General features: G+C 41.0%; 1 protein-coding gene across 1 annotated transcript; it reads right to left on the bottom strand.

The window, feature by feature from the left end:
- Nucleotides 1-631: 631 nt before the first annotated feature.
- Nucleotides 632-24,209, bottom strand: crb2a (crumbs cell polarity complex component 2a). The gene is made up of 13 exons (XM_046067120.1): nt 24,143-24,209; nt 13,876-14,568; nt 12,891-13,086; nt 10,866-11,005; nt 9,985-10,155; nt 9,780-9,893; nt 7,389-8,342; nt 6,425-6,999; nt 5,335-5,500; nt 2,912-3,782; nt 2,654-2,770; nt 1,165-1,291; nt 632-853 (listed from the first exon to the last, which is right to left on the bottom strand). Exons 1-13 carry the CDS (start codon nt 24,207-24,209, stop codon nt 632-634), a joined length of 4,413 nt encoding a protein of 1,470 aa, XP_045923076.1.
- Nucleotides 24,210-24,483: the final 274 nt, after the last annotated feature.

Raw genomic sequence — 24,483 nt, 5'->3', positions numbered from 1 at the left:
ATCAATTAAAAGAGCTCCAGCCCAAGCTCAAACAAACAAGAACCACGTGGAAAACATGAAGGAAAAATTTCAGTTTGTTTCATGTAGAAATGTGAGGAAGGTCAGATCGGATGTTTTTGTCTCTTCAGTGTAAGATTGAGTGATGTTTAAGTCACATGCTTCATGTGCGTCATCTTTTGTTCACTAGGTCTGTTTCCAGTATTTGCACTTAATCAACACTTTCTGATCCTCTGACTAATGGAAGCACCAGAAGCCATTTCCCATTGTTTGTGTGCTTGTAGCACTGGACTGTGCAGTGAGTCGTGAAATAAAGCTTCTACACACTAGTCAGGACTATAAAACCAGCCAGAGAAACCAGTGTGTAGAGTTAAACTGTGGAAATGCACCTCAGAAACCCATCCTATCAGTGAGTTTCTGAGGTGATGTTTCTTGGGGCTGTTTCCTCAGACGTCCTCAAAGTACCCACATGGTTAAAACATTTCTGTTACTGGGTCAGTACCTGGTCACCACCAGGAGAGGGCATATTTCCTTCAGTCCAGCCCAGGTATTGAGAGCATCTGAAGGTTTCACAATGAGTCCTGTGCACCTACCTGCAGTGCTCAGACCCCCCCCTCCCAACACCCTTCATGTGTCAGATGAGTCTTTCCTCTGGTGGGACTTTGAGCATGCTGTCCATCTCCAGCCGTGCTCCAGCCAGCTCCTGAGCGCTGGGGCTGTACGCGCCCTCCGACTGCCGCTTCTTCCTCGCCGTGAGCACCATAAAGGTCAAGCCAATGATCAGTATCAACACACAGAAGCAGAGCAGCGGGATGGCTACCACCAGCCAGGGGATTCCCTGTTTATGGGCTTGTTTCTGCAAAGGCACAGAGGGCAGAGAGTTCCTTACTGACGCAGACATGGACCAACATTTCATAAAGGGACTGTTGTTTTTGCATTTGCAGTTTAAAATAACAGCTATCTGAAAACACATCCTGAATAAATAAATGACATGGATGTGGAAGTCTTTAGAGACATTTCAATATGTCTTAGATAAAAATAACATCTGTTTTATAATGCTGAACATATAACATTATGGATGTAGTGTTAAATGTTGCCAAGTAACAAGGGGAAATGGACATCTCTTGACTTGTATGTAGAATACTAAGAAAAATGTAATAAACATACGTTACTGTCACAGACTGGACCGCTGTAGCCAGGCAGGCATTCACACACAAACATGTTGAACCGATCCAAACAGGAACCACCATTTTGACAGGGGTTAGACTCACACTCATTAGTCTCCATTTCACACCTGCAAGACAGAAAATACACCGTCACAAAGATGCTCCACAAACACCACTGACTGTACATTTGTCTGAGAAGTCAAGTGTTTGCTCCTCCTAAGTCTTTATGACAGCGTTAAAACACATGCAACAACGGAAATAACAGGAATTTAGTTTGTGCTGCTCAGAGCAATGTGTCTTTCTAGGAACAGTGTCTCTGTCACTCCACAGAGATATAGACCTCAATGTGAACAATGAAATCTCAGAGGTAGATATCCCAAACCATACCTGCAGAGGCAAGACACAAAATATGTTTTGTTTTGTTTTGTTTTGTTTTTAAATTTGGATGAACTGGTCCTTTTAAAAATTGTACAGAATAGCCCTTTTTAGACGTGGAATATGTAACACTGCTGGCTTTATCTGCCTGTTACAGTGAGGGCTCTTTGTATTTAGGCAGAGGTGACTTTGACAGCATCATTCAGGCATGACAGCACATATGGAAAGAGAAACTGTGCTCTATTTGGTAGCTGGTGTGTGAGAGGAGGCACGCTCCGTCAGATGTCCTTCAAGCAAAACAAAAAGCAAGTGTGTGCTTTCTATAATAATGGGAAAATAAAAACAAAACAAATGCCATGTACATCATATTGTTCATGCTCTATGCTTACTCTACCAATAAAGTCACTTTCTCTTCCTCTGATAGAAACCTGAAACTTTATGATAGATTATGATAGAGTCATGTTCAATTCTTGGAGAATATTAAATAAATATAGATAAATCTTTTTTCACGGGGAGGGGAGGTGGCAGTGCAGTCCTCCTCACCAGTATGGTATGACCTTCACCTAAAAGTGACCAGGGTGCTTATTTAGACATGAGGCTGACACGTTAAATTACCATCAGATGTAAAGTGGTGAAAGAGGCTTAACATACACTTTTCTCATGTCCAGTGGTAAATTCTCCCAAGCTTCACAGCATATTACCTTAATAAGGTGAGAATATGAATAGCTCTGTTTTGGCCCCTACTTTTTATCCTTTTCTCATTTCTTTTAATATTGTTTTCTCTGAAATCTGCAGAGCATAAGAAGCCACAGCACTATGCAGTAGTGACTAGAAGTAGTGAATCACAGTCCAAATATCTAACTGTGTTCAAATATATTTCTTCTTCACACTCTATTAAAAAACAATTGTCCTTTTAATGCGTTTGCATGACAACACTGTTTCAGCTTCCTCTTATGATGCCAGATAATCGTTCCCACTACAGATACTTTGACTTATCACGACAAGGGTTGGGTAAGGGTCGGAGACAGATATCTCAAAACCAGGAGAGACAGAGAAGGGAAACAATAATATAAAATTAATAGAAAAACAGTCAAATCTATCAAAAGTGAGCTCACCTGCTGCCTGTAAAACCTGGCATGCATGTACAGTTTGCTCCCCACAGTCCATCATTGCAGATAGCATCATTTGCACACTGGACATCTTCACCACACTTTAGTGGAGGATAGTCCCACCTGGTGACAAAGGTATGAAACTTTACTTCAATGAATGCTTAATGAAAATCCAGAGTCCCATGTTGCTTTGTGTCTTATGCTAAAGCTACAGATAGCTCTGCCTGTTCAAACCAATTCATAGATGGATGAGGGAGTACTCACTGGCAGAGAGGACCACTGTAGTTCTTGGGGCATATACAGGTGTACATGTTGGGTCCATCCTGACAGGTGCCTCCATGCTCACAGGCATGATGCTCACATTCGTCAAGATCCTCATCACAAAGCGTGCCAGTATATCCAGGGTGGCAACGGCACTCAAAACCAGCCAAGTAGTCCTTACAGCTTCCATAAACACAGGGCTGAGATGCACAGTCATCAGTGTCTGTCTCACACTGTTCTCCCTCCCAGCCCGAGTCACAGACACAGCTGAATTTATTAAAGAGATCTTCACATGTGGCTCCATTTAGACAAGGATCTGAATCACAAACAGGAGCGCTGCTACAACCCAAATGAATCTTTGGTTTTCCATCTAAATGGAACTGAGATGGCTGCGGGGCTTTCTGGTCATCCACAAAAGGAAGGTAGACTCCTCCAACTCTTACTGCACCCAAGCAGCCAGTGAAGCTCTCTGCGATAGCCAAAGTGGCCCCCTTCTCATTGAGAAAGTGAAGGCTTCCCGTGTGCTCCGGCATGCTTGTGGCATCTGTGATTCCGTCCACGGTGATGACCCAGGGAGAGGCTTTGCGCTCCTTCTCTGCCATTGAGATGTTCACACGATGCCAGTTCCCGTCAGCCACTCGACGAACTCCTGAAAAGGTCAGCGTCTCGACACTGTTGCCAATGTGGATCTCCAACCGGACAGAAGAGTCCAGCAGACCCACCATCAGCAGGTCAGAGCCCCAGGAGGCCCTCATGAGCACAGCGTTCTCTGAACGAGTCCGCAGCTCAATGTATATGTCAGAGACAGGCTGAGCCAGGGAGCCTCCAGCACTGTAGTGCACAGGGTTGTTCTCAAATGTGGCATTGTACACACCTAAGGGTCGACATGGAGAAATATCTGCATTATTATTGTTTTGTTTTGATCTCATTTAAGAGCAGAGGAGAACATGTCTCTGCAGAAACTGATGTCCTCACAGTGGTACCTGCATCTGTGTAACAGTGATGATTCTGTCAGAACCAACATCTTCCGCAGGCATTAATGATGACTTTGATTGTGATACAGCTCCTTCTAAAGAGAAAGCTTTTCTTTGAACACACCTGTATGTTCCCCTGGCTGGATGCTGGAAGTCACCTGCATACATGTGATGAGCTAAGCTTGATTACAGCTAAAATCTATCTATCTATCTATATATATATCATATTTATTTATTTATTTGTTCATGTATACATATTTTTAATAATTTTAGCAATATATTTTAAATTGTTACCTATGTTATTTTCCCATACAGAAAAAAACTAATCATAAAAAGCTATTTTCAGCAAGTTCATGTTTACCTTCTTTATTACTCCAAACCTGTCATGATTTGGCCTTGTCCCCTCCTCCATCCTCATGTTTCCCCTGTTTTCCCGCTCCAGCCCACTCAATAGAACCAAAGTCTTTTTGCGACTAGCAACTAATGTTGCCTGCCTGCCTGCCTGCCTCCTGCCTGCCTGCCTGCCTGCCTGCCTGCCTGCCTGCCTGCCTGCCTGCCTGCCTGCCTGCCTGGGAACGTGTTTTGAGGACGCTGCTTTCAATCCCACACAAAGCCTGGAATCCTCGCTCATGCCTGCAAGCGTCCCATCTATCAATTTTCAGCAAACTTAACAAAACCGCAACTATGAGGAAACTATAACATGTCATCACAATTTCTCCTTTACAGATGTGAGTGTCACTCTCTCCCACTGTTTAATGAAAGTCAGTGTAGGACCTTTCATACAGTAAATGAGACAACTGATAAATACAGGCCTCTTGTAAATGTGGCTATTATGGTGATATAACTGGAACAACTTTGTAGCTGGGCTTTTTTTTCCCAGCGACTTTTTATGCTAAAAATCAGAGTGCAGAGCAGCATTCAAAGGTGGAGCAGTGAGTGCAGAAGACCACCCCAGAACTCCTAATCGTTTAAGAACAATGTACCTGTTCCTCAAACCATCAAAACAAGACCCAGAAATAGCTGGATGCAACAGAATTCCCTTCCCTGTCACTACATCTGTACTATTAAGAGGAATAGATATTGTATTAAGAATATCACCACATAATCTAAAAAAGATGAAAGAGTAATACCATAAATTATGTTATTCATTATCTGCAGGTCCGTGTTTAAAATGTATGACACATACAGTTTACTCATATACTGTATATTCCTGGGAAATAATCATTTTAAAATCGTGGGAAAACATTCAACCCTACAGCCCCAAAATGTCAAACTACTTATATACTATCGGTGCTAATAATTATTATTTGCACTCTGCTAATATTGTAAACATTGAATTAGATCCTCTGGCAAAGTATTTCAAACTCACAATCAAAAATGGATGAAATGTTTACATGTGGGCAGTAGTATTGTAATTTCTGACTAGTCATAAAATGATGCAGATGTTCTTACATTCATATCCATCAGGAAGGTCCACACAGTGGCCACCATTGACACAAGGATCACTAACGCACCACACGTGGGTCTCACAGGTCTTTCCGGTGTATTCCTCTGGACAGGAACACGTGAAATCGTTGAATGTGATGCTGCATTCTCCTCCATTTTGACAAGGCTTCATCTGTAGAGGGAAGCATTGAGCAAATAATCATCAGAACCGTTTTAAAAGTATAAAGGTTGAAAGTGTTCACTTTGGTAAGAGCTCTATCCAAAACTGTAATTTGAGGGCTGCCTCATTCCGTCCATATTTCAACAAGTTAACACGGTGCTAAAGAAACGTTGAGAGTACATTGTGCGTCGGTGGCTCATCTGTGTGTTTAGTTTTGGTCACTATGAGGCTTTGGCACTATGTGAGTTCTCTGCAGGCAGTCTAAGTTGGGAGGAGCTGCAGATTTAGCATCCTCGCTGACACACCTTTGTGGGCACTATTGCTGTATTCGTTCAATGTTGGTAAAATGTTTACAATGGTGAACTTCACAGTATTATGACTTTAGATGGTTTATTGATGGTATTCATTATTCCAAGATGGTTGCACTCATTGCCAGCCTTGTAGTCTCACCAGATGAATGGAAGTCTTAATTAGATATTTTTAGCATATCACATGAAGCATAGTGTTAATTCAGTTAGAGTACTGAAATCACGTTCGCATCAGCTGACTGACACTTCAACTTCACTGGCTCATTCATCAGCCATGTGGTATTTAAACAGCTATAGAGCACATCCATTATGTAGTGCATGTCCTGACACTATTTCGTATTAAACTAAGATCTAATGTTCATGCATGTTGAAGTTAGATTTTATTTTGATGTTACTGCCAGTGATGGGGGCTTTGCAGCCATTTGCCACCATTTGGTAATTCAGTAATTCTTTTGGCCAAGTGAAAGGAATCATAGCTGCAGATAGCTCTCTGTAGAGTGCATCTTTTTTACAAGCCTACAGCAGTTCCCATCATCCCTTTGTTGTAAATCATAACAGAAAGCAGAACAGCAATTATTGTGACAGTACTACTGCGAGGAACAAAGCAGATTAAGGAACTTTTTCCTACCTTGCAAGTATCATCACTGACACAGCCCTTCTTAGCATTTTCAGCATCACTTGGTAAATACACTTCCTCCTCATCAGAGGCGTTCCAGGCATCCACATCTAGATGCACTGAGTCCAAACGAAGGTCCTGCAGACAACCTTTGTAATGCCCCCCCCACAAATAAGAGTCCCAGTCTCCCGGAAGTCCTCCAACATAGACCTTATCCCCACTGTTAACATTCACTTCAGGAATTTCTCCTATTCCATAGCGAAGGCCTGCATGCTCAAAGATCACCTGCTTGTGTTGGACTTCCACCTGTAGTAGTTGCTTCTCGCCAGTGGTCACAAAAATGGGAGCGGTCAGTGGGGCACTGTTAGGCAGAGAGCTGACAAAAACCCTCCCCATCCCCAGGTAGACTGAGAAGTAGACCTCTCCCCCCTCATCCTCTGTGGGTCTCCTCAGCTGAAACAGAAGCCCGTCTGGCTTTAATGACCTCACGAAGAAGGACACATTGAAGCTGTTCCCATGGCTCTTACCTACATCGTAGGCACTGAAACTCACTGTGTCCTCATGGCTGTATGTCCATGAAGGGAGTTCTGCATGGGGAAAATTGGAAGTTTGGATTAATCACATGTAAAATAGGACTGGAACATTTAGTAATAGGACTGCAGCATCCGGAATGGCACTGCAATGCAGCAGTTCACACGGCAGCAGATGTTTAAAGACGCAACATCTGTAGCAATCAAGACCTTTTCTGTAGGTGGCCATCATATAGGAAATAAATATGTTAGCTAATTGCATCTTTACTTTTGTTTTTGGGTCGTGTCATAAAGAAACTGTCATCACTCACCAGGTCCACTCTGCACAATTTTATTTAAGTCATTTTTGGAATGTAGGACTTTTATCGGTAACAGAGTACTTTACAGTGTGGTAAATTACACCTATGACTGGTTAGACAAGATTTGTCAAAAGAAAAGGTGCGTACCTTCAGAGCAGCTCTCACTGTGGAAGGGACGGTAGCAGTCACACTGATAGCTGGTCCACAGGTCCACACAGCGTCCATGTCCATAGCAGGGGTCGGGCTCACACCATTCAGTCTTACTGCACCCCAGCTCATGGCCTTGGTCCTCTGGAAGTGTTTGGGGTAGGACAGGCTTAGAGTCGATCATCAGGTCTTCCATACATCCAATGAAGCCTGCACCACTTAGAGAGTACTCTAAAAGCTCCTCTGGTGCTCCACCTACATAAATATGAGTGAAGGCTTCAGAGGGCTGGAAAGGTGGTTCATCAGTACCGCTGTCTATAACTCTGCATCCTTCCCTGTCACAGCCAGGGCCTTTTAGAATCAAGACCAGACCTTCATTATCTATAAACACATGAGCATCCCGCCAGTCTCCATCACTAACCAAACCAGGAAAAGTGACATCCAGTTCAGACTCCTCAGAAAAGGCTTTTGCATGAAGACCACCATTCACAATCTCCAAGAGGAGGTGACAGTCCACATCACCTCTGTAGAAGAGCAACATATTGGGTATAGTTGTCCGGAAGCGTAGCTGTAACCCGAAACCACTGTGAACTTGGTGCTCAACCTCCCTCCGTGTCCTTTCTTCTAGAACAACCTGGATGTGAATGAATCCAGGAGTGGAGAAGGAAAAGGTTGTTCTCGTGGAGCACTGCTCATCGTAGAAGCCAGGGGGGCACAAGCATGTGTGACCGTGTTCTCCACTCTCCAGCCATGGGTGGCAGGTGGCTCCGTTCTGGCATTCATGGTCCACACAGCCATGGAGTTTCACGTGGCAGTGATCTCCTCCCCAGGGAAGTTCACCTGGCTCTGCCTCAGGACAGTGGCAGGTGTAGGACGCCCTGCCGTCTTCACACCAACCACCATTTTGACAAGGCTGGCTCTCACATTCATCAATGTTCTCTTCACACAGCTCACCTGGAGGGAGACACTGAGGGTCAGATAGGACGATTGCTGACTACTAGAGGGTACCAGAGCTGCACTGGAAAAGAAAGCGCGTGTTTCTGACCCTACCTGGTCTATGGCTCTTAGCTCATTGGTTCCTACTGAAGCGATAAATTGAACATAGTTTCACTAATAAAAAAGGTTCAGTCATTTCTTAAAACAGCTGGAAAAAATACATCTTTTTTCTTTTGTTGTGTACCTTAATTGGATTTCTTTCTTTATCTCTTCAGTGACGGAGTTCCATTAAGCATTGTTAACACTCACAAAGATGAACACTCATCATATGCAAAGCTAAAATATTGTATGAGCTCTGTCACCAATACAAATTGGTGACAGAGCGCATACAATGAGGTGCTTACACTTTTTATTAGTGTGAAGAGTGGGCTGCAACGTGAAAACGTGTGAATCTTTCTGTAAAAATGTAACAGAAACACAAATATGAAAACAAAATATTTTAAAATAAATGGTAATTACCCCAGCAGGGAAGCAAAGCAATGCAGCACTGAAAATATTCTGAATATCATGTACACTTGAGCTGATATTGCTTCTTTCTTTTTTTTTTTTTTATGAATTTTTCTGCCAGCAGTGCATTGCTCTGCCCTCCTGCTGGGACTCCTGTCTGCTAGTCATGGAAATTACAGCTCGTTGAAGAAATCGTCTCCCATCGTTCACTTATAGGAGCCGCCTCATAGAGCCAGCTTGTTCACAACTGACACATCACTACTGTCTGCTTCTCCAAACAGGGAGCGAGCTGGCCACGGTCTAACCCTAACCCTCATACAACCTCTCCTCAAAAAACCTCAACTATCCCTTTAAGATGTTTGTGTTGGTGAGAGGAAAAAAGACATTGGGGCTCTGGGCTGTTCTCACCATTATCTGATGTTTCATAGACTAAACTATTATGAAAACAGTAATTGGTTGTGGCACTAATTCCTGTACTAGACCTCTTTTCTCGCCCCCTGCATTTCTCGCTCAAAAAACGTCCACCAAACCTAATCTGTATCAATAAATAGAAGCCTAAATTATGATAACTAATTCACCATAGGTTCATTTTAGGATCATCACCACCCTTTGCTATAATCATTCCTCATGTACCGACTGTTAAAATCCAAGAAAGAAATTATACAGCCATTGTTCTGTGCAAAAATACATTCACAAGTTATCTTAAATTTAACTGAGGGTTCAGCAGTCTAAGTTCGACAAATCAAGCTTATTCTTATTTGTAGTACAAAATGTGCTCTTTTTGTTGGATCTTGTCCTCCACGCTGTTTATGGCTGCACCATTCCATCATCATTCCATTGGGCCCTCTTTTTACAATGATAGAAAGGCTATGTGAAGTACATACAGTTTTCTCAATTGTAACATGCAAAAGACGACTCTGTCTGTTCATTACAAGGTGAAAGACTTACCTAGAAACCCAACAGAGCATGTGCAGGTGTAGCCATTGATCTTATCGTTACAAGAGCCTCCATTCTGGCAGGGTTCAGACTCACACTCATCAATGTTGACGGAGCAGTTCTCACCTGTAATGTGAAAGAAATCAAATGTTTGTCAGAAGATTTTAAAAGGTGAAAGGACTGAGTTTTGCTTATTGGTTTCTTTAGTTTAACTGACCAGCAAACCCTGGCTGACACTGGCAGATGTACCCAGCTGCGTCTGCAAAGCTGAGCTCCCAGTCCAGCTCCCAGTGAGACGGATCTGAACGCTCAAAACACTCCCCACTGTTCTCACAGGGCTGCTCAGCACACTCATCGATATCAATCTCACAGTTTGGTCCCTCATAACCTAGAGGAAAACAACACAGAAACTTGTTATCTGTTTTACACTGAACACTAACAGGTGAAATTTGCCACATATGTCTTAGATTGGTCACACAGTTTGAAGAAGTCCCAACTGAACCTTTGATTCCACACTTCCATACAGCACATTTATATATCAACAGTGTTAACATTATCATTGTAAGTATATTAGCAAGCTGTGAAGCCACACAGAGCTCTAACTTGCAAGTCTTATTGATCCTTATTGATAGCATATTGGTGTAAATAACCAATTAAAATGTTATTCTGTGAATGTGTTGTATTATATTATATTAATCATATATTTTACATTTGCTTGCTTGTTTTTTTAGTATTACATATCTACGATTTTACACTTACTTTTAGAAGTTTCAGCTGCCGCACCACCAGATGCAGAGCAGCTTTCCCCCCAAGCTATCAGACTTTTAAGCTCAAATTCATCCTCAGCTGCTCCATTAAATAAAGTTTATTTCTGTTTTCCCCATTTGATAAATGCTTTTATATTGATGTAAATTGGCTGCTATGTGGCAGAAGAGCTTTTCTCGCTATAACTTGTTACACTGTGATAAAATAAATATACATACCTACCTAATGTTGTGGTGCAAAGCAAAAACACTAGTTGATCCCATTCTGCTCAGTTCACAACCTTTGTGTATCCTTGTGTTATAAATACTTGGTGTTCAGCATGTAGTTCAGTACCTGGCCAGCAGAGACAGGTGTATCCTTTGACTCCCTCTAGACATGTGGCACCATGCTGACAGGGATCAGAGGCACACTCAGGGATATCCACTTCACAGAGGTCACCCTCGAATCCTGTATCACTGCAGTCACATTTATAGCTGCAAGAGACATACATACATTTTATCAACATTCCGACAACGAGTAATATGTAAACAGGAAACTGCCATGGGGATTTCTCAAAGCTCTAGTGGCACTGCTTTCTACTGTTTCAACTGATATTCCGCAAGAAACATGAACATGCTCTCAGCTTGGTTAGAATTTAGTGTGAACCAATTGGCCACCATCAAGGCTGAAAGCTGAAGCTAATGCAGAAGAGGCTAAAGATAAAGTAGCAATAATGACAGCTTTTTACCTTTCTAAAAGTTTGACTTTTCTGGTTCCACTAACAAAGACGGCAACAAGTGATGAACGCAAACTCCAGTCTTTAAAACAGACATCTTTTGATGTTATAGGCAACACATCCATATTTTCCATTAGTTTATGATATAAACAGCAAAAAGTTTCACAGACTTAGACTAAATGCATTTGTGACAGTACATTTAAGAGATAAATTAAACAATATGAGTGAATAAGGCACTTCTTATTCATAATTCAATCACAATCACGAGAAAGTACTGTAGGTTGTTAACTTGAGATGACAACATTATTGAGTTGTGATCAACTTTCATAGAAATCAGATGTCAGCAGTAATTCAGAGTTGAGGCTGAAGGCACTGAGGAGGTGTGTGTGGGCATCCACACCCAAATAGAGACCTTTCTGGGATGTTTTGGGGGATAGATTATGTGGGGTGGATTATGAGACTATATACTCCTTAGCACACACACCTCAAAGGCCCCACCTCCTATCTAGCAGTCCCATGGTGTCAGTGAATGATGTGTGAAGGGGATTTGTTCAGTTTTTCCAGTAGGACTGAGCACATTGACTGGCCTACAAGAAATGTTGGCCAGTCAACCGTCATATCACGCAAAGGCAGGGGCCCCCTGACATCGGTGCCCAGTTGGTCCATTCATTTACCAATCCACTCCTGGTAACCCATCAACCTTAAAAAGTATTGTTTGTAATGAGACAAAAAAATCCATTGAAGTCCAAATGTCCACACCATCATAGCTGTGAGATTCCATCTGATAAAAAGGTTCTCATCTGCTATCCAAACCCAAAGCAGTATTTATACAGAACCATGTGCGAGTCTGGTGCCCTGGTGTCCATGGCCATTTTGGAGTATATATATCGAATTGTGTGTGAATGTTAGTTTCTGTTTGAGCACTTAGGCTCAGTGTATAAATGTGTGTGAATGGTGAATGCAGATGTAGTGTAAAAGCGCTTTGAGTGGACTAGACTAGAAAGGTGCTATACAAATACAAATACAGAGCATTTACTCTGCGGTACATCAGGACCTCGGCTACAAGAACAGTTTCTTCCCATCTGCAGCTGGCCTCAGTAACAAGGCCCAGGACTGACTCTGATGATTCTGATTCTGAACAAGCCATTCTGGGGTTGTAGCATTGCTAATTGGTATATATATTGGTATACTATAGCCCCAGTCTGTTCTGTAAATATTTGTATTATATTTTATTTATACAAGCCCAGGAGGTGGTTCAATAGCTCTGCTGCTGCTCTGAAGGAGTTTCCAAAATCCTTAAAGACTCCTCTAGCCATCTGGATGAGGAAGTCTTCTGTCTACTGCATGATATAACAATAGCCACTCTATTTCCTAATCCACACAAAGATGTCTGAGGATTTTGGAAATACCTTCAGAACTTGCAATGGAAAGTGTTGTTAAACCACCTTCTGGGCTGGATGGATGTAAAGCTGTATGATTTGGACATAATGATAATAAATGAGAGGCACAAACTGAGGCTCGGTACAATCTCAACGGGGGAACATCTGATGCCTGCACAAGCTACCCAGGTATATCTGTCCTCACCATTTCAATCACAGTCTTCCCTGCTGCAGCTCCTACAGACAGCACATTCAGCTTGTTACCTGTTCACCATGTCGTGACAGACAGCTCCATTCAGGCACGGCTCACTGGCACACTCATCAACGTCAACCTCGCAGTCGATGCCGTCAAACCCGGGCAGACACTCACAGGAGTACATGGCGCTCAGGTCGTGGCAGGTGGCTCCGTTGCGGCAGGGGCTGGACTCACACTCATCTATTTCAGTTTCACAGTTGACTCCTGGTGGAGGAGGGGAAAGTTAGAGGTGACTGTAGAAAGCACTGGGAGAGAAATCTGAATAATGATTTTGATAACAGTGATGATGAAATGAAGTTGTCATACTGGATAAATGTAGCTACATAGGTACAGTAAAGAGTCAAATCTTTATAAATCAACACACCAACCACACTGAACTGCCCACATGTCTAGATCAGTGTGCCTATTCTGGTCTCCAGACATCCACAATGATAAAACACCTTTCTTTACATTCTCCAAACAAACAGACTGACAGGGGAATGCAGCAGTGCTGATCTAACCCCTCCTCTCACAGATAACATGAAGCTCCTCTGACACAGAGCAGGCTCTTGGAGAAAGCAAGGAGTGGAAGAAAAGCAAGATGTGAGTGTTTTCTCTCACTCTGCGCAGAGACTTTATCTGAGCTGCAGATAAGATGCCTGACTAAAAACATCTTACAGTGCACTTAAAATACTCGCCGTGCCCAGTTTATCAGGAACAAACAAAAGACTCTGGAAGTGACAAATGATGGTGAGGAAAGTAGATAAAGCTCTAGGGGAACAAATAAACGCTGTCAGCAAGCAAAAAGGCCTTGTCTCGTTGCTGATGTCTTCTTAGAGGAGATGACTAATGATGACACACTGTTAAACATCTCCATTCACTGATTTCAGCTAAAGTCAGAACACATTACCCCCCATTCCTCCTGCTCTTTGAGTACTGTATGTATCTGTAGTGTTTAAATACTCATCAGGTAGATTGCACGTGTGTGTGTGTGACTTTTGGATGTAGGTCTACCTGCAAAGCCCTCCAGGCACTCACACTCGTAGTGGTCCTTCTCATTAATGCAGGTGGCATTGTTCTCACAGGGTCGCGACGCACACTCGTTGATGTCGATTTCACAGTTATAGCCCTGAAAACCAGGCACACAGAAGCAGTGGAACTCTGCCTTTCCATCTATACAGATAGCTCCATTCTGACAGGGCTCTGATGAACACTCATTCACATCTTCCTCACAGTTCCTCCCTGCAAACCCTGGCGCACAACGGCATTCAAAGCCCTCTGGTCGTAATACACATATCCCATTGTTCCTGCAGGGTTCATCGATGCAGTCCGTCACATGAGTCCTGCAGTCCTGTCCTCCGTACCCAGCAGGACATCTGCAGAAGTATCCATTCAGCTGGTCAACACACAGAGAACGGGGTTCAGAACATGGGTTGCTCTGACACTCGTCCACCTCCTCTGTGCAGTTATCGCCTGTTAGTCCGTCCGGGCAGATGCAGTGGTATTCTGTGGTGCCAGGGGTGCTTGTGCAGTTTTCACATGGGGCAAAGGAGCAGGCGTCATAGAGTTCATCACAGTTCTTGCCCATGTATCGGACCTCCTCTCTGGTACAGATACAGGCATAATCATCCATGGTGTCCACACAGGAAGCTCCATTCTGGCAGGGTGAAGACAAACATTTGTCTGATGTGGCTGTGCAGAGGATTCCTGAAAAACAAATGAAATGTTAGGATGAGGATTAATTAATGCAGGTGCCAGAACGTATCTAATACAGAGCAGTGGTACCCAACGTAAGGGTCAGAACCTCAAGAAAAGTGTATTACAACAATTTTCTTTTTTTTTTTCTTTACATTTTTCAGATTTTTCTTTCTTTTTTTTTTTTTTTAACAATCTGTTAAATTTCCTGAAAGTTGAATGAAAATGGGACACAACTCCACCATTTCAAATAGTTTATAAGTTTAAAAATGGCTTTATCACTGATTAACAAATTATTTACTAATGTTTTGTAGGTGAGTTAAGACAATAATGTGCAGGATTTTTGGATTGCCAGGTTGTGGAAAATCCTCCTCCAGCAAGAAGACCCCTCGTGGACTGTTTAACAAAAAAAGATGTGTCCTGTATGAAGGAATATTCTTTTACCAATGAATCTAAGAAAAATAACAGTAATTTAGCTTGTACACCTCACAGTTCAGGAGTTCTGAGAGAGAGCAGACAGTGACATGGTAGCCACCACAAATCGTTTAGGTGATTAAAGAACAATGGCACTGATAGTCCCTCTTCACATATGTGAACTATCAAAGACTACAAGGCTAATTTTTATATCAATAAATAATAAATTAAATAACAATAAATAATAATTTCACAATTAAAGAAATAAACATCCTTGTCTCTATCAGGTTGAGTGTTCATGTCAGTAGGCGGGGTCGTTGTCATCGACATGTATTGGAGCCACCTGGGGCCCGGTGTTCTTCATATATAAAGCGGATCCTACCTGTTGCACTTTGGGAGATAGAGAGGAGGGAAACACAGTTCCCTTTACTCCTCGCTCCTCATTATTTTGCTTTCTTTATTAACACTTCATTGCACTCATTATTTCATCCATGCAAACATGCGGACACTACTGACTTACTGATTACCATACTACACTGCCTTATTTTGAGTAATTATGTTAAGTAAATGTTGTAAGTTGTTGTAAGTTGTTGTAAATAAAGTAATGGTACTGTTGCTGCAGCCTGTTGTCGCTGTGTGATTATTTATGTCAGGGTTTTTGAGCCAGGCCGTGACAATTAATAAGTAATTTAAGTGATACATATAAAATGAAAACTATAAACATCTCTCCCTAAATGAAATTTCTAAATGAAATTAATAACTAAGCAATGACAAATATCTAAATAAATCCGTATCCACTAAAACTGATAAATATGTTTATTATGTTCTTTTCACTGCATTTATGTTTTCTCCCATAAGGGAGCCATTTATGGCAGAAAACAGTAAACATTCCTAAAGCAGTAACAGTAATACAGTAAATGCAGTGCAACTCATTTGTTGATTAACCTCCGGGGATGGGATCAACAGTTATGTTTGATTGAGATTCAAACAAAAGCTACTGAATCAGACCCATAGAACATTGTCACTCTATCAATTTATTAATTCATGTACTTATTTAATTGTGTATTTTATCAATATAATTAAGAGAGGCACAGTGGATAACACTGTGGCCTCACAGCAAGAAGGTCGCGGGTTGCCCCGGCTTTTCTGTGTGGAGTTCTCCCCGTGTCTGCGTGGGTTCTCTCCGGCTTCCTCCCACTGTCCAAAGACATGTGGCCTAGGTGAATTGGTGACCCTAAATTGTCCTTAGGTGTGAGTGTGACTGGTTGTTTGTCTATGTGTGGCGCTGCGATGGACTGGCGAAGCGGTTGACGACGGATGGATCAATAACAGTAAGCCTGCATTAAAAGAAGTAAGAAAATTCAAACATGTTTCAATTGGCTCACTTTCACAGGATTTCTTGTAATATCTGTGGAGAAGAGTGTCAGTGTGGGTCTGCTGTGACAGGAAGCTTTGGACAGGAGTTAGGTAGCCTCTCTTTATGTATAGCGTGAACAAAATGTTTCAGTTCAGGTGCTGCTCTCACCAAACAACAGAACTCTAGAGTGAAGGTTAACCTGGGTGGAGGGCCTTTTATGCATCTGTGCCCAAGGGCCCATTCTGTCATAATCTGTCCATGGCCTCCAGTGTGATTTTTAGTCTTGTTTCACAAAGGTGCATGAGGCACAAAGTTTCACTGTTAATGAACACTGGGCTAATCTGCAGGCTGTTCCTTTGGTTTGGTTTCTCAATCAGCTCGTAGCCAGTGCAGTAATGACGGCACTGTGCATTATCGTCTATGAATAGCCACTCTCAGCAACAATAGTGGGGCCATTCTATATGTCATTTCACGTGAATGTGAACAGTTGTAGGGGGGTGGGGTAGTTTAGTGAGAATTTACATACACTGTCGCCCCTCTCCAGCCAATGCCATGAGGTCTCTGTTGAATCAGTCCACATTCCTTTTATTAGGCCAGTCTCAACTACCCCTCCACCAATCCCAGCCTCCCAGCCTCCCAGCCTCCCAGCCTCCCAGCCCCCGACACTTTGATCAGTCTCTTGTTTTCAAATTGTCACTGAAGTGGAAGATATTAATGGGGGATGGGATGGGGGTATATTATTTTTGGTTTTGCCTGTACTCTTTGTCAGTGGTTTGAAGTAGGCGGGGCCAAACTGGAACAACTCATACTCACTCTCAAGCTGCTACATATGGACGCCTTGGCAAGATCCTGTGGCGTCAGTTTTAATAGTCTTGGAACCCCTTTAACCTCATTTTTTAATGCTGCAAGCATTATACGTCAGGTGGATGTAAGGTGACATAGTGTAAAGAGCGACAAAGTCTGCATAGGGAGGCAATTTTATTATTTTATTAAGTTTAACCAGATGTTACATATTTATTATTGCTAACTTGACCAGACGTAGCATATTTATTGTTGTTAATAGTGCTGCTTAAAATATTTAATTGCGATTAATTGCAATAATGCGCTAAATTGAATAATGAATTCTAAAATAGTGTATTTTTGTATCTTTTAATTTAAATGTACAGCTATATTCACAAAAGGGCAATAACATGTAGTTTGCAAACACTTTACACAATAAATAAGGTGCTTTTTAACAGCAGTATTCTCAAGACATTTTCTTGTCTTAATGCTTTACATTTTTTGATTCTGAATAATTGTTCATTTTCACTATATTTGTATAGTTGGAGTGACAAACATGCCGTCAAGAACTTAAAGAACTTAAAGAAAAGTATTCACATTGTAATGTTTTATATTTACAATCAAATGCAAAGTGAAAAAAGCAGTTTTATTCAGGTCGTAACTCCACACAAAAGTTTTTTGTGGAAAGAGGGTCATGTATAATTCTGACTGTGGTTTAAAATGTTACTACAATCTCTAATTAAGTTAAATTATTAAATTGTAATCTTGTTTTATTTATTTATTTGACAGGGACAATACATACAGCCATTGTTACATTTAAATAAAATGCAGCCAATGTAATGTATATAGGACATCTAGCTGTAACAAATTTGCAGTCCTTGTCCCTGGTAAGACCTGGTAAACACATATAATTGTAGAGACAATAAAACAAACATAGACAACACATAAAAAACCACAACAAACAGAGCTAAAAACAAGAAATAAAGTTAAAAGCAGTGTTGACACCATACTACACTAAAGGATGAGTGCATGTAATATCCTGATCTCCTTACATACAGTAACTTAATTCATTGTCTGCTTACTGTGTGGAGACTTTGTATATTGTCTGCTATGTATCAGAAGGGAGTTACAAAACTCAATTTCACTCTATAACTTGTTATATTGTGACAATAAACCTACCTACCTACTATGCATAATGATTGGACTGGACACTAAAGCACTAAAAACAAGTTCAACTAGTAACTACTAAACTGTTAATCCAAGGCAACTACAAGCTGCAAATATAAAATGAATACAGTTAAATATAACATGTGTATGTGTTTTAATAATTAAAAAAATAACCACAGAAATGACACAGTCAGTGATAATCAGTTATTCCAGACCCTCATTTGTCCTATACCATCACCCATAACCTCATGATTTGTAATTTTATATACGTTTGACAGCTGGTCCTACTTCTGCCAGGCAGCTGCAGCCTCACGTCACCCTTACGAAGCAGAAGGTTGTTGTCATTTCCAATTCTGGTTGAGGTGTGTCTTCTCCTCAGTCTAAACTGCAGACACTAACTGTGTTTGAACTTCACAGATTATAGTGGGCTGCAGGAGCGTGTTAGCCACCTGTAGAGGAGAGTCGCAGGTGGCTGTTGAGGGTTTCAAGATTATGTTGAAGTCTCCTTGATGTAAGACCAGGATAAATATGTTAACTGAGTGAGGAGGTGATCCTTTGCTTGCTTCATAAGAAACTTAACTTTGTGCTAAGTGCTGCTGGGTCAAAATGGGTTAAAAAATCACTGTCCAATATAAAGGGACAAGTGAATTCAGGCCTTTATTCTTTATATATATATATATATGTTTATTTTTTAAAGAATATTAGTATTAAAATGGTGTATTTTAAATATAACTAAATGTTGTTTCTTGAGCAGCAGCAGTAATATTTATAGCAAAGCCACAATATACAGTTCAGTTCATTGTGCTTTAGGAATGTTTCATTTAATTTAAACAATGTTGCTAAAGCTGTTTCAAAATCAAACGTTTACATTTAAATATGACATAACAAGATTAATCCAATCAAAACCATTCAATTTAGCAGTTATAAATTGCAAAAACAAAAATAATAAATAGAGATACAAATAAAAGTAAACTAGATGTAATATGCCAAGTGCAACAGCTGGCTGAGTTACTCGCTGTCCCTCAGGTTGTGACACAGGGACACATACTTGGCTGAAAGGTTTGCTGTTCGTCCTTCAGGTTCTTTAAATTCATTATTACCTTCAGGTTCTTTAAAATCCTGTATTAAATAGATGGAATTTCTCAAAATATTGCTCTCTTATGCTTCAATGTTTTTTCTCTATATTCTCTTGGTAACCGGGACTGTTTATGTCTCCCTTTTCCAATTGCAAGAGTGTGGTCATGAGTCTGTACTTGGTAAGAGGCTGCCTCTGTCTGACATCTCTGCTTTGAGTGATTACTTAGTTTACTGTAAGTGGTGTTTGTAAAGCAGTGCTGGCCTATATTCTATATATACTATACGCTTTGTACAGGTTTAATGTGTCAGAGACACAGGACCCATACCCATCAGAAATGCGGGACACGTACCTATCAACATCACTGCAGCTTCCAGCACACCTGTAGCCGTTAGCCATGATAACACGGACAAAGAAACGCTCCTTTGGGGGAATGTTCCAGGGGTTGCAAAGTCACGTCTTCCTATTAGCTATGTGGACAGTAGCTCATTTGTGGTGCGTTCACGCGTTGTATCTGGTAAGTCTGATGAGTTAGGATGATGGCGCCCAACAAGATATCCAGCACAGACTTTAGAAAGCTTGCAGTCTTTACCAGAGACTCCATCTCATCTGAAATTCCAACACCTACACCCTCAAAACCAAGATCCCAATGCATTGCTTCACCTTGATCAAGCCAGTTCTGCTAAATGGTGCTGAGTGCTAATCAAAGTCAGCTCATTCCACAATGACTGTTAGTAAAATATCTGCCGTATATTCTGGCCTTCAAAAAGACTTCATAAAAGGAAGTCTACATAAACACCGTCTTCTAAGATGGCTTGGACACATACTACATATATCTCTCAAATGAAGGAAATGAGGCAGACCAAAGATCACCTGGTGAAGACCAGTGGAGGCTGAGCTGCTGGAGATGGGTCACTCAAGGGGGTGAGGCTAAACTAAGATAAAAAGATGTCAGCATCACGTCATCATCTTTCCAAATCAGTACAGTGCAGGACTAAGATGATATTCATGTAATATTTTCTGGTTTTAGATGTCTGATCCTTTTTAGTCTTTCAGTTTTGTCTCTCTCTCTGTCAATGCATTGATTTTCAATGTGCACACCCTTTCCTTCTTTTTGATCCCCATCCCCACCTGTTTCTCTTTATCAACCCCCCACTTCTACTCTTCATCCTACTTTCCCTCCCCCTCTTTCACTCAAGTCAGTTTGATGGCCTCCTTGCCCTCCATAGCCTTTCCATGTTGTAATCCGTCTGGCCTCTTTGGGCCAATCCCCTTGCTCCTCTAATCTCGTGGTGGCAGGATACCTGCACAGATTACAGCTTGAAGCTTCAACCTCTAGCATGTGTCCACTCTGTCACCATGTCCTCTCCCACATACTGTTCTTCCTGACTTCTTGTGTCACTTCAACCTCATATTTCACCAGCTTCTCATACTTGGACCCTCATGAAATGTGGCACGAGGATTTGGTGACAGTGGAATAACACTCTAGGTGGCTCTAAGTACTGGGGTTACAGTATAACATTTGACAATATTAAACACTTTATTTTAAACACACTATTTCATGTTGATCCACTAAACCTAAAGCAAAACTACTTGTGCTGGAATGAATTAGTTTATGATACTATTGGTCCTATAAAACATAGCATAGTACCAAAATGTAAACAGGCAGTGAGCATTGCCAGAAAGTTTTAATATCCAAACAGCATTAAATGAATAGTTAAACATTTTGGCTTTTTCAGAAAGTGACAACTTTTATATCAGTGTTCAGTATTTTCTGTTTGGAAGAGAGCCAGGCTAGCTGTTCCCCCCTGCTGCCAGCATTTGTGCTAAGCTGGCCTAACCACATCCTGACACCAACTCTGTAATTAACACACAGACACGAGATTGATGATTCATATCCCTCTCATATTTTCTCATACGTGTTGAACTAGTCCTTTGATGTTACACACACTGCCACAGACATCAATTATCTGAATTATCTATTTTTAATTTATACTGTATTCTTATTTATGTATCCATCTCTCTGGAGATCCCGCCACACACCAGACGCAGACAACTAGCCACTCAATGTGTGTTGGAGGCTATATAGTCACATGCAGGCAAACTATACCCATGTTTTCTGGAGATGCACAGAACAAAATCTCTTTTTGGACAATGTACAGTAAATGCAGTCCTAAGACATAATGGGATGGGCTAGTCTCAACAACTGTTAAGAGATTTTGTGTAACTTTGAAGAGGATATACAAGTGACAGGTACCTGTAACCAGCAAAAAAGCTGTGGATGTACAGTTGATGAACTTGAATGATGAATGAGTTGAAATCTACTCTACTGGAAGATTTGACCTACCTTTGAGAGTAACTGAAAATCTTTTTTGACAGAAATTTGGAAAAGTGGACCTTTTACGAGTTGAGATAGAGGGAAAAAGCAGTTCTACTGCAGATGTGATGCAGCTCATTACCATTTCAAACATACATGCGTCGCCCTGTTTGTTAATTGCTAGTATTTTTCTTAAAATCTGACTTAAATCCAGATCTAAATCGGAGGACAAACCCAGACCCACAGCAGAGAGCCACACGCTACACTATGACCTGTCCATCATTCATCCAACCACACAAGGTTGACCCTGACTGCTCAGACACCTGTACTTATCAGACGTGACGCAGAGGAAACAGGTCAGACAAGGACAGATGTCGCGTTCACCTGACACAGTTCCAGTTAACACAGTCAAACCCGGAGCGACCTGGTAGGAGTAGGGCTGGACAGTAAAACAATAACAATAATTATCGCAATATAATTTTTTTCAATAACAATATAACAAATGTTCAATAAATATTCAATAAATGCACGAATTAGGACTTAATTTTTCTTATTAAGATGTTTATTCTGTTGAGGAAAAAGGACTTAATTTTACTTAAAGATATTTGTCGACAAAGATTTTATCATAAATATTTTGAATGTTCTGTCTCAGATTTGTGATGTGATACACTGTTTGGCATCAAGTGTTGACCATAAAGAAAAGTTTAACCATCAGGTTTCTGTAACTTTCACTCAGGAGCAAAAATCAGCCTCAACTTGAAAGAAAACACTATTTGATACTTATCGTGATAATTATCAATATCGAAAGATATGAAACTTTTTATCGTGATCACATTTTTGGCCATATCGTCCAGCCCTAGGTAGGAGTGTTGAAGACGCATGCCATATACCCTGTCTGCCTCTGTACCATCAACTGTCCAATAAATGCCCCAAAAACGTTTTCAAATATCAAATCACAGCCTTGTTATCATCTTCTTTTGAGGTATATCTACCTGTAATTTATTGATTGCTCAAGATGTTAAATTTGATACTGATTGTTTAAGTGTCATTTTTGAACCCCATCTGAATTTGGAATATCAAGGTCCATCTTGCTTTGTTTAAAGATGAAACCATCTGAAAATCAAAGTGTTTGTGCTTTCAAACCCCATAACATTTTCCCAGTTTTTCATCCCTGTACTCACCACCATCTCCTCCACCTCCTTGAAGCTACATTGAATTTATAAAGCATTAATAAATTTGGGATAATCTGAGTTGAACATTATTTTATTAAAGTAACATTATCAAGAACATGATCTTCACATTCCTGTCACCTTTCCACAAGTCACACTATTGAATCCAAGAGTATTAGCAGCGTTAGTAAGGGGGAACTCTGGTCTTGTTTTCACATAAATCAGATTAATTAAACTTGAGTTCCACTCTACATTTTTCTCCCAGTCACATGTCTGCAATAACTCTAAACCCCCCAAACGTGACCCGCCCCACATTTTGAGAACACTAAAATAAAATATTCCTTCAAACAACTTGAATTGCTTTAGTTTAAAAACAAAAATCTAAACTTTCTGGATATTATGTGACCTCATTCTGCACCTCAGTTCATGCACAGATATAAATGAGCCTTTCTCTACGGATCTCACCCATTTGCTCTGTTTGAGTATGCATGACTGAGGAGCACTGCCTCTGATTCTCAACCAGTCATGTGTAAAATCTAATAGAAAGGGCTAGTAAAAAACAGAAATAAATGTCAAATAAAGCCACACCTTCTACCATTAACAATGTCATAATAGTAATAACACCATACACCATGGCTAGCAACATTTAAGAATCCAAAGATATTTTTCTAACAAAGACCAACAGCATCTGTTATTGAAATAATTATCCTCCAAATGCTCATGTTTTTTTTGTAAAAACTTTGTAGATAGTTTGTAGATTTGTAGTAGAAAATCCCCTTTTCATTTTCACAAAGGACAAAACACCCCCACTTGGATCCATCTATTTGAGTCTCATAATATAGTGGGACCACAAACTAACCCAATAAGCACCTCCTGAAAACCACTTGTGCACCATTCATGGAGCAGCATCTCTGAGAGCACTGATGACATTCCTCAGACCTGCTCCTGTTAACTGTTGGATCAAGGAAAGTGAGAATCCTCAGGACTCCTCTGGACTGTCCAATGAATGATAAAATGCTAACACTAATATGGTTTCTGTTAGTCATTTAGCATAGTATATGTGAGGTAAAATAGCTCTTGAGGGTATTTATGTCCTTGTAATAACTCTTTCCATGCAACCTGTTGCTTTCACAGAAAAAGGATTAAACACTAACTTCAAACAACAAGCATGTAGCCACATAGAATCTTTCTTGGCATTTAGTCCCTGATGTTCCCTTCAGTACTTTATCATCCAAAAGGAACTTCAAACTGTACTTTAACACAGGAAACAGAATAATAATATAGCAGAACTCTTTCTATTTACTTACCCCATTTGAACATCATCATCGTCAACAGCACTGTCTTTAGATTCAGATGAACTTTCCCCAACTCCATGGTAAAACCACTGACCTGGGTCTGTACAAGACCCCAAGGCAATTTGTAGTAAAAAAGAGAAATGAGAAGTCCTAGAGCACTGACATGCTGCTGAGTGGTAGAGAAGCTCCTTACTGTGTTGCCCTGTGTTTAGAAGCTGGCATGCTATAAAGACCCATGCTTGGTGACTAATGAGTGCAGCACTGAACTCAAACAGACAGCCCTCCCTGCTCTGGACTCACAGAGTGTAATCAGCCATGAGAGCAGAGAGACGACAGGAAAACATGAGCTGGAT

Source organism: Micropterus dolomieu, linkage group LG13, assembly GCF_021292245.1.
Source record: "Micropterus dolomieu isolate WLL.071019.BEF.003 ecotype Adirondacks linkage group LG13, ASM2129224v1, whole genome shotgun sequence".
In the NCBI taxonomy this organism is placed as follows: domain Eukaryota; kingdom Metazoa; phylum Chordata; class Actinopteri; order Centrarchiformes; family Centrarchidae; genus Micropterus; species Micropterus dolomieu.
The sequence above is the reverse complement of the archived record's forward strand: the minus strand, read 5'-3'. Positions and strand labels throughout refer to the sequence as shown.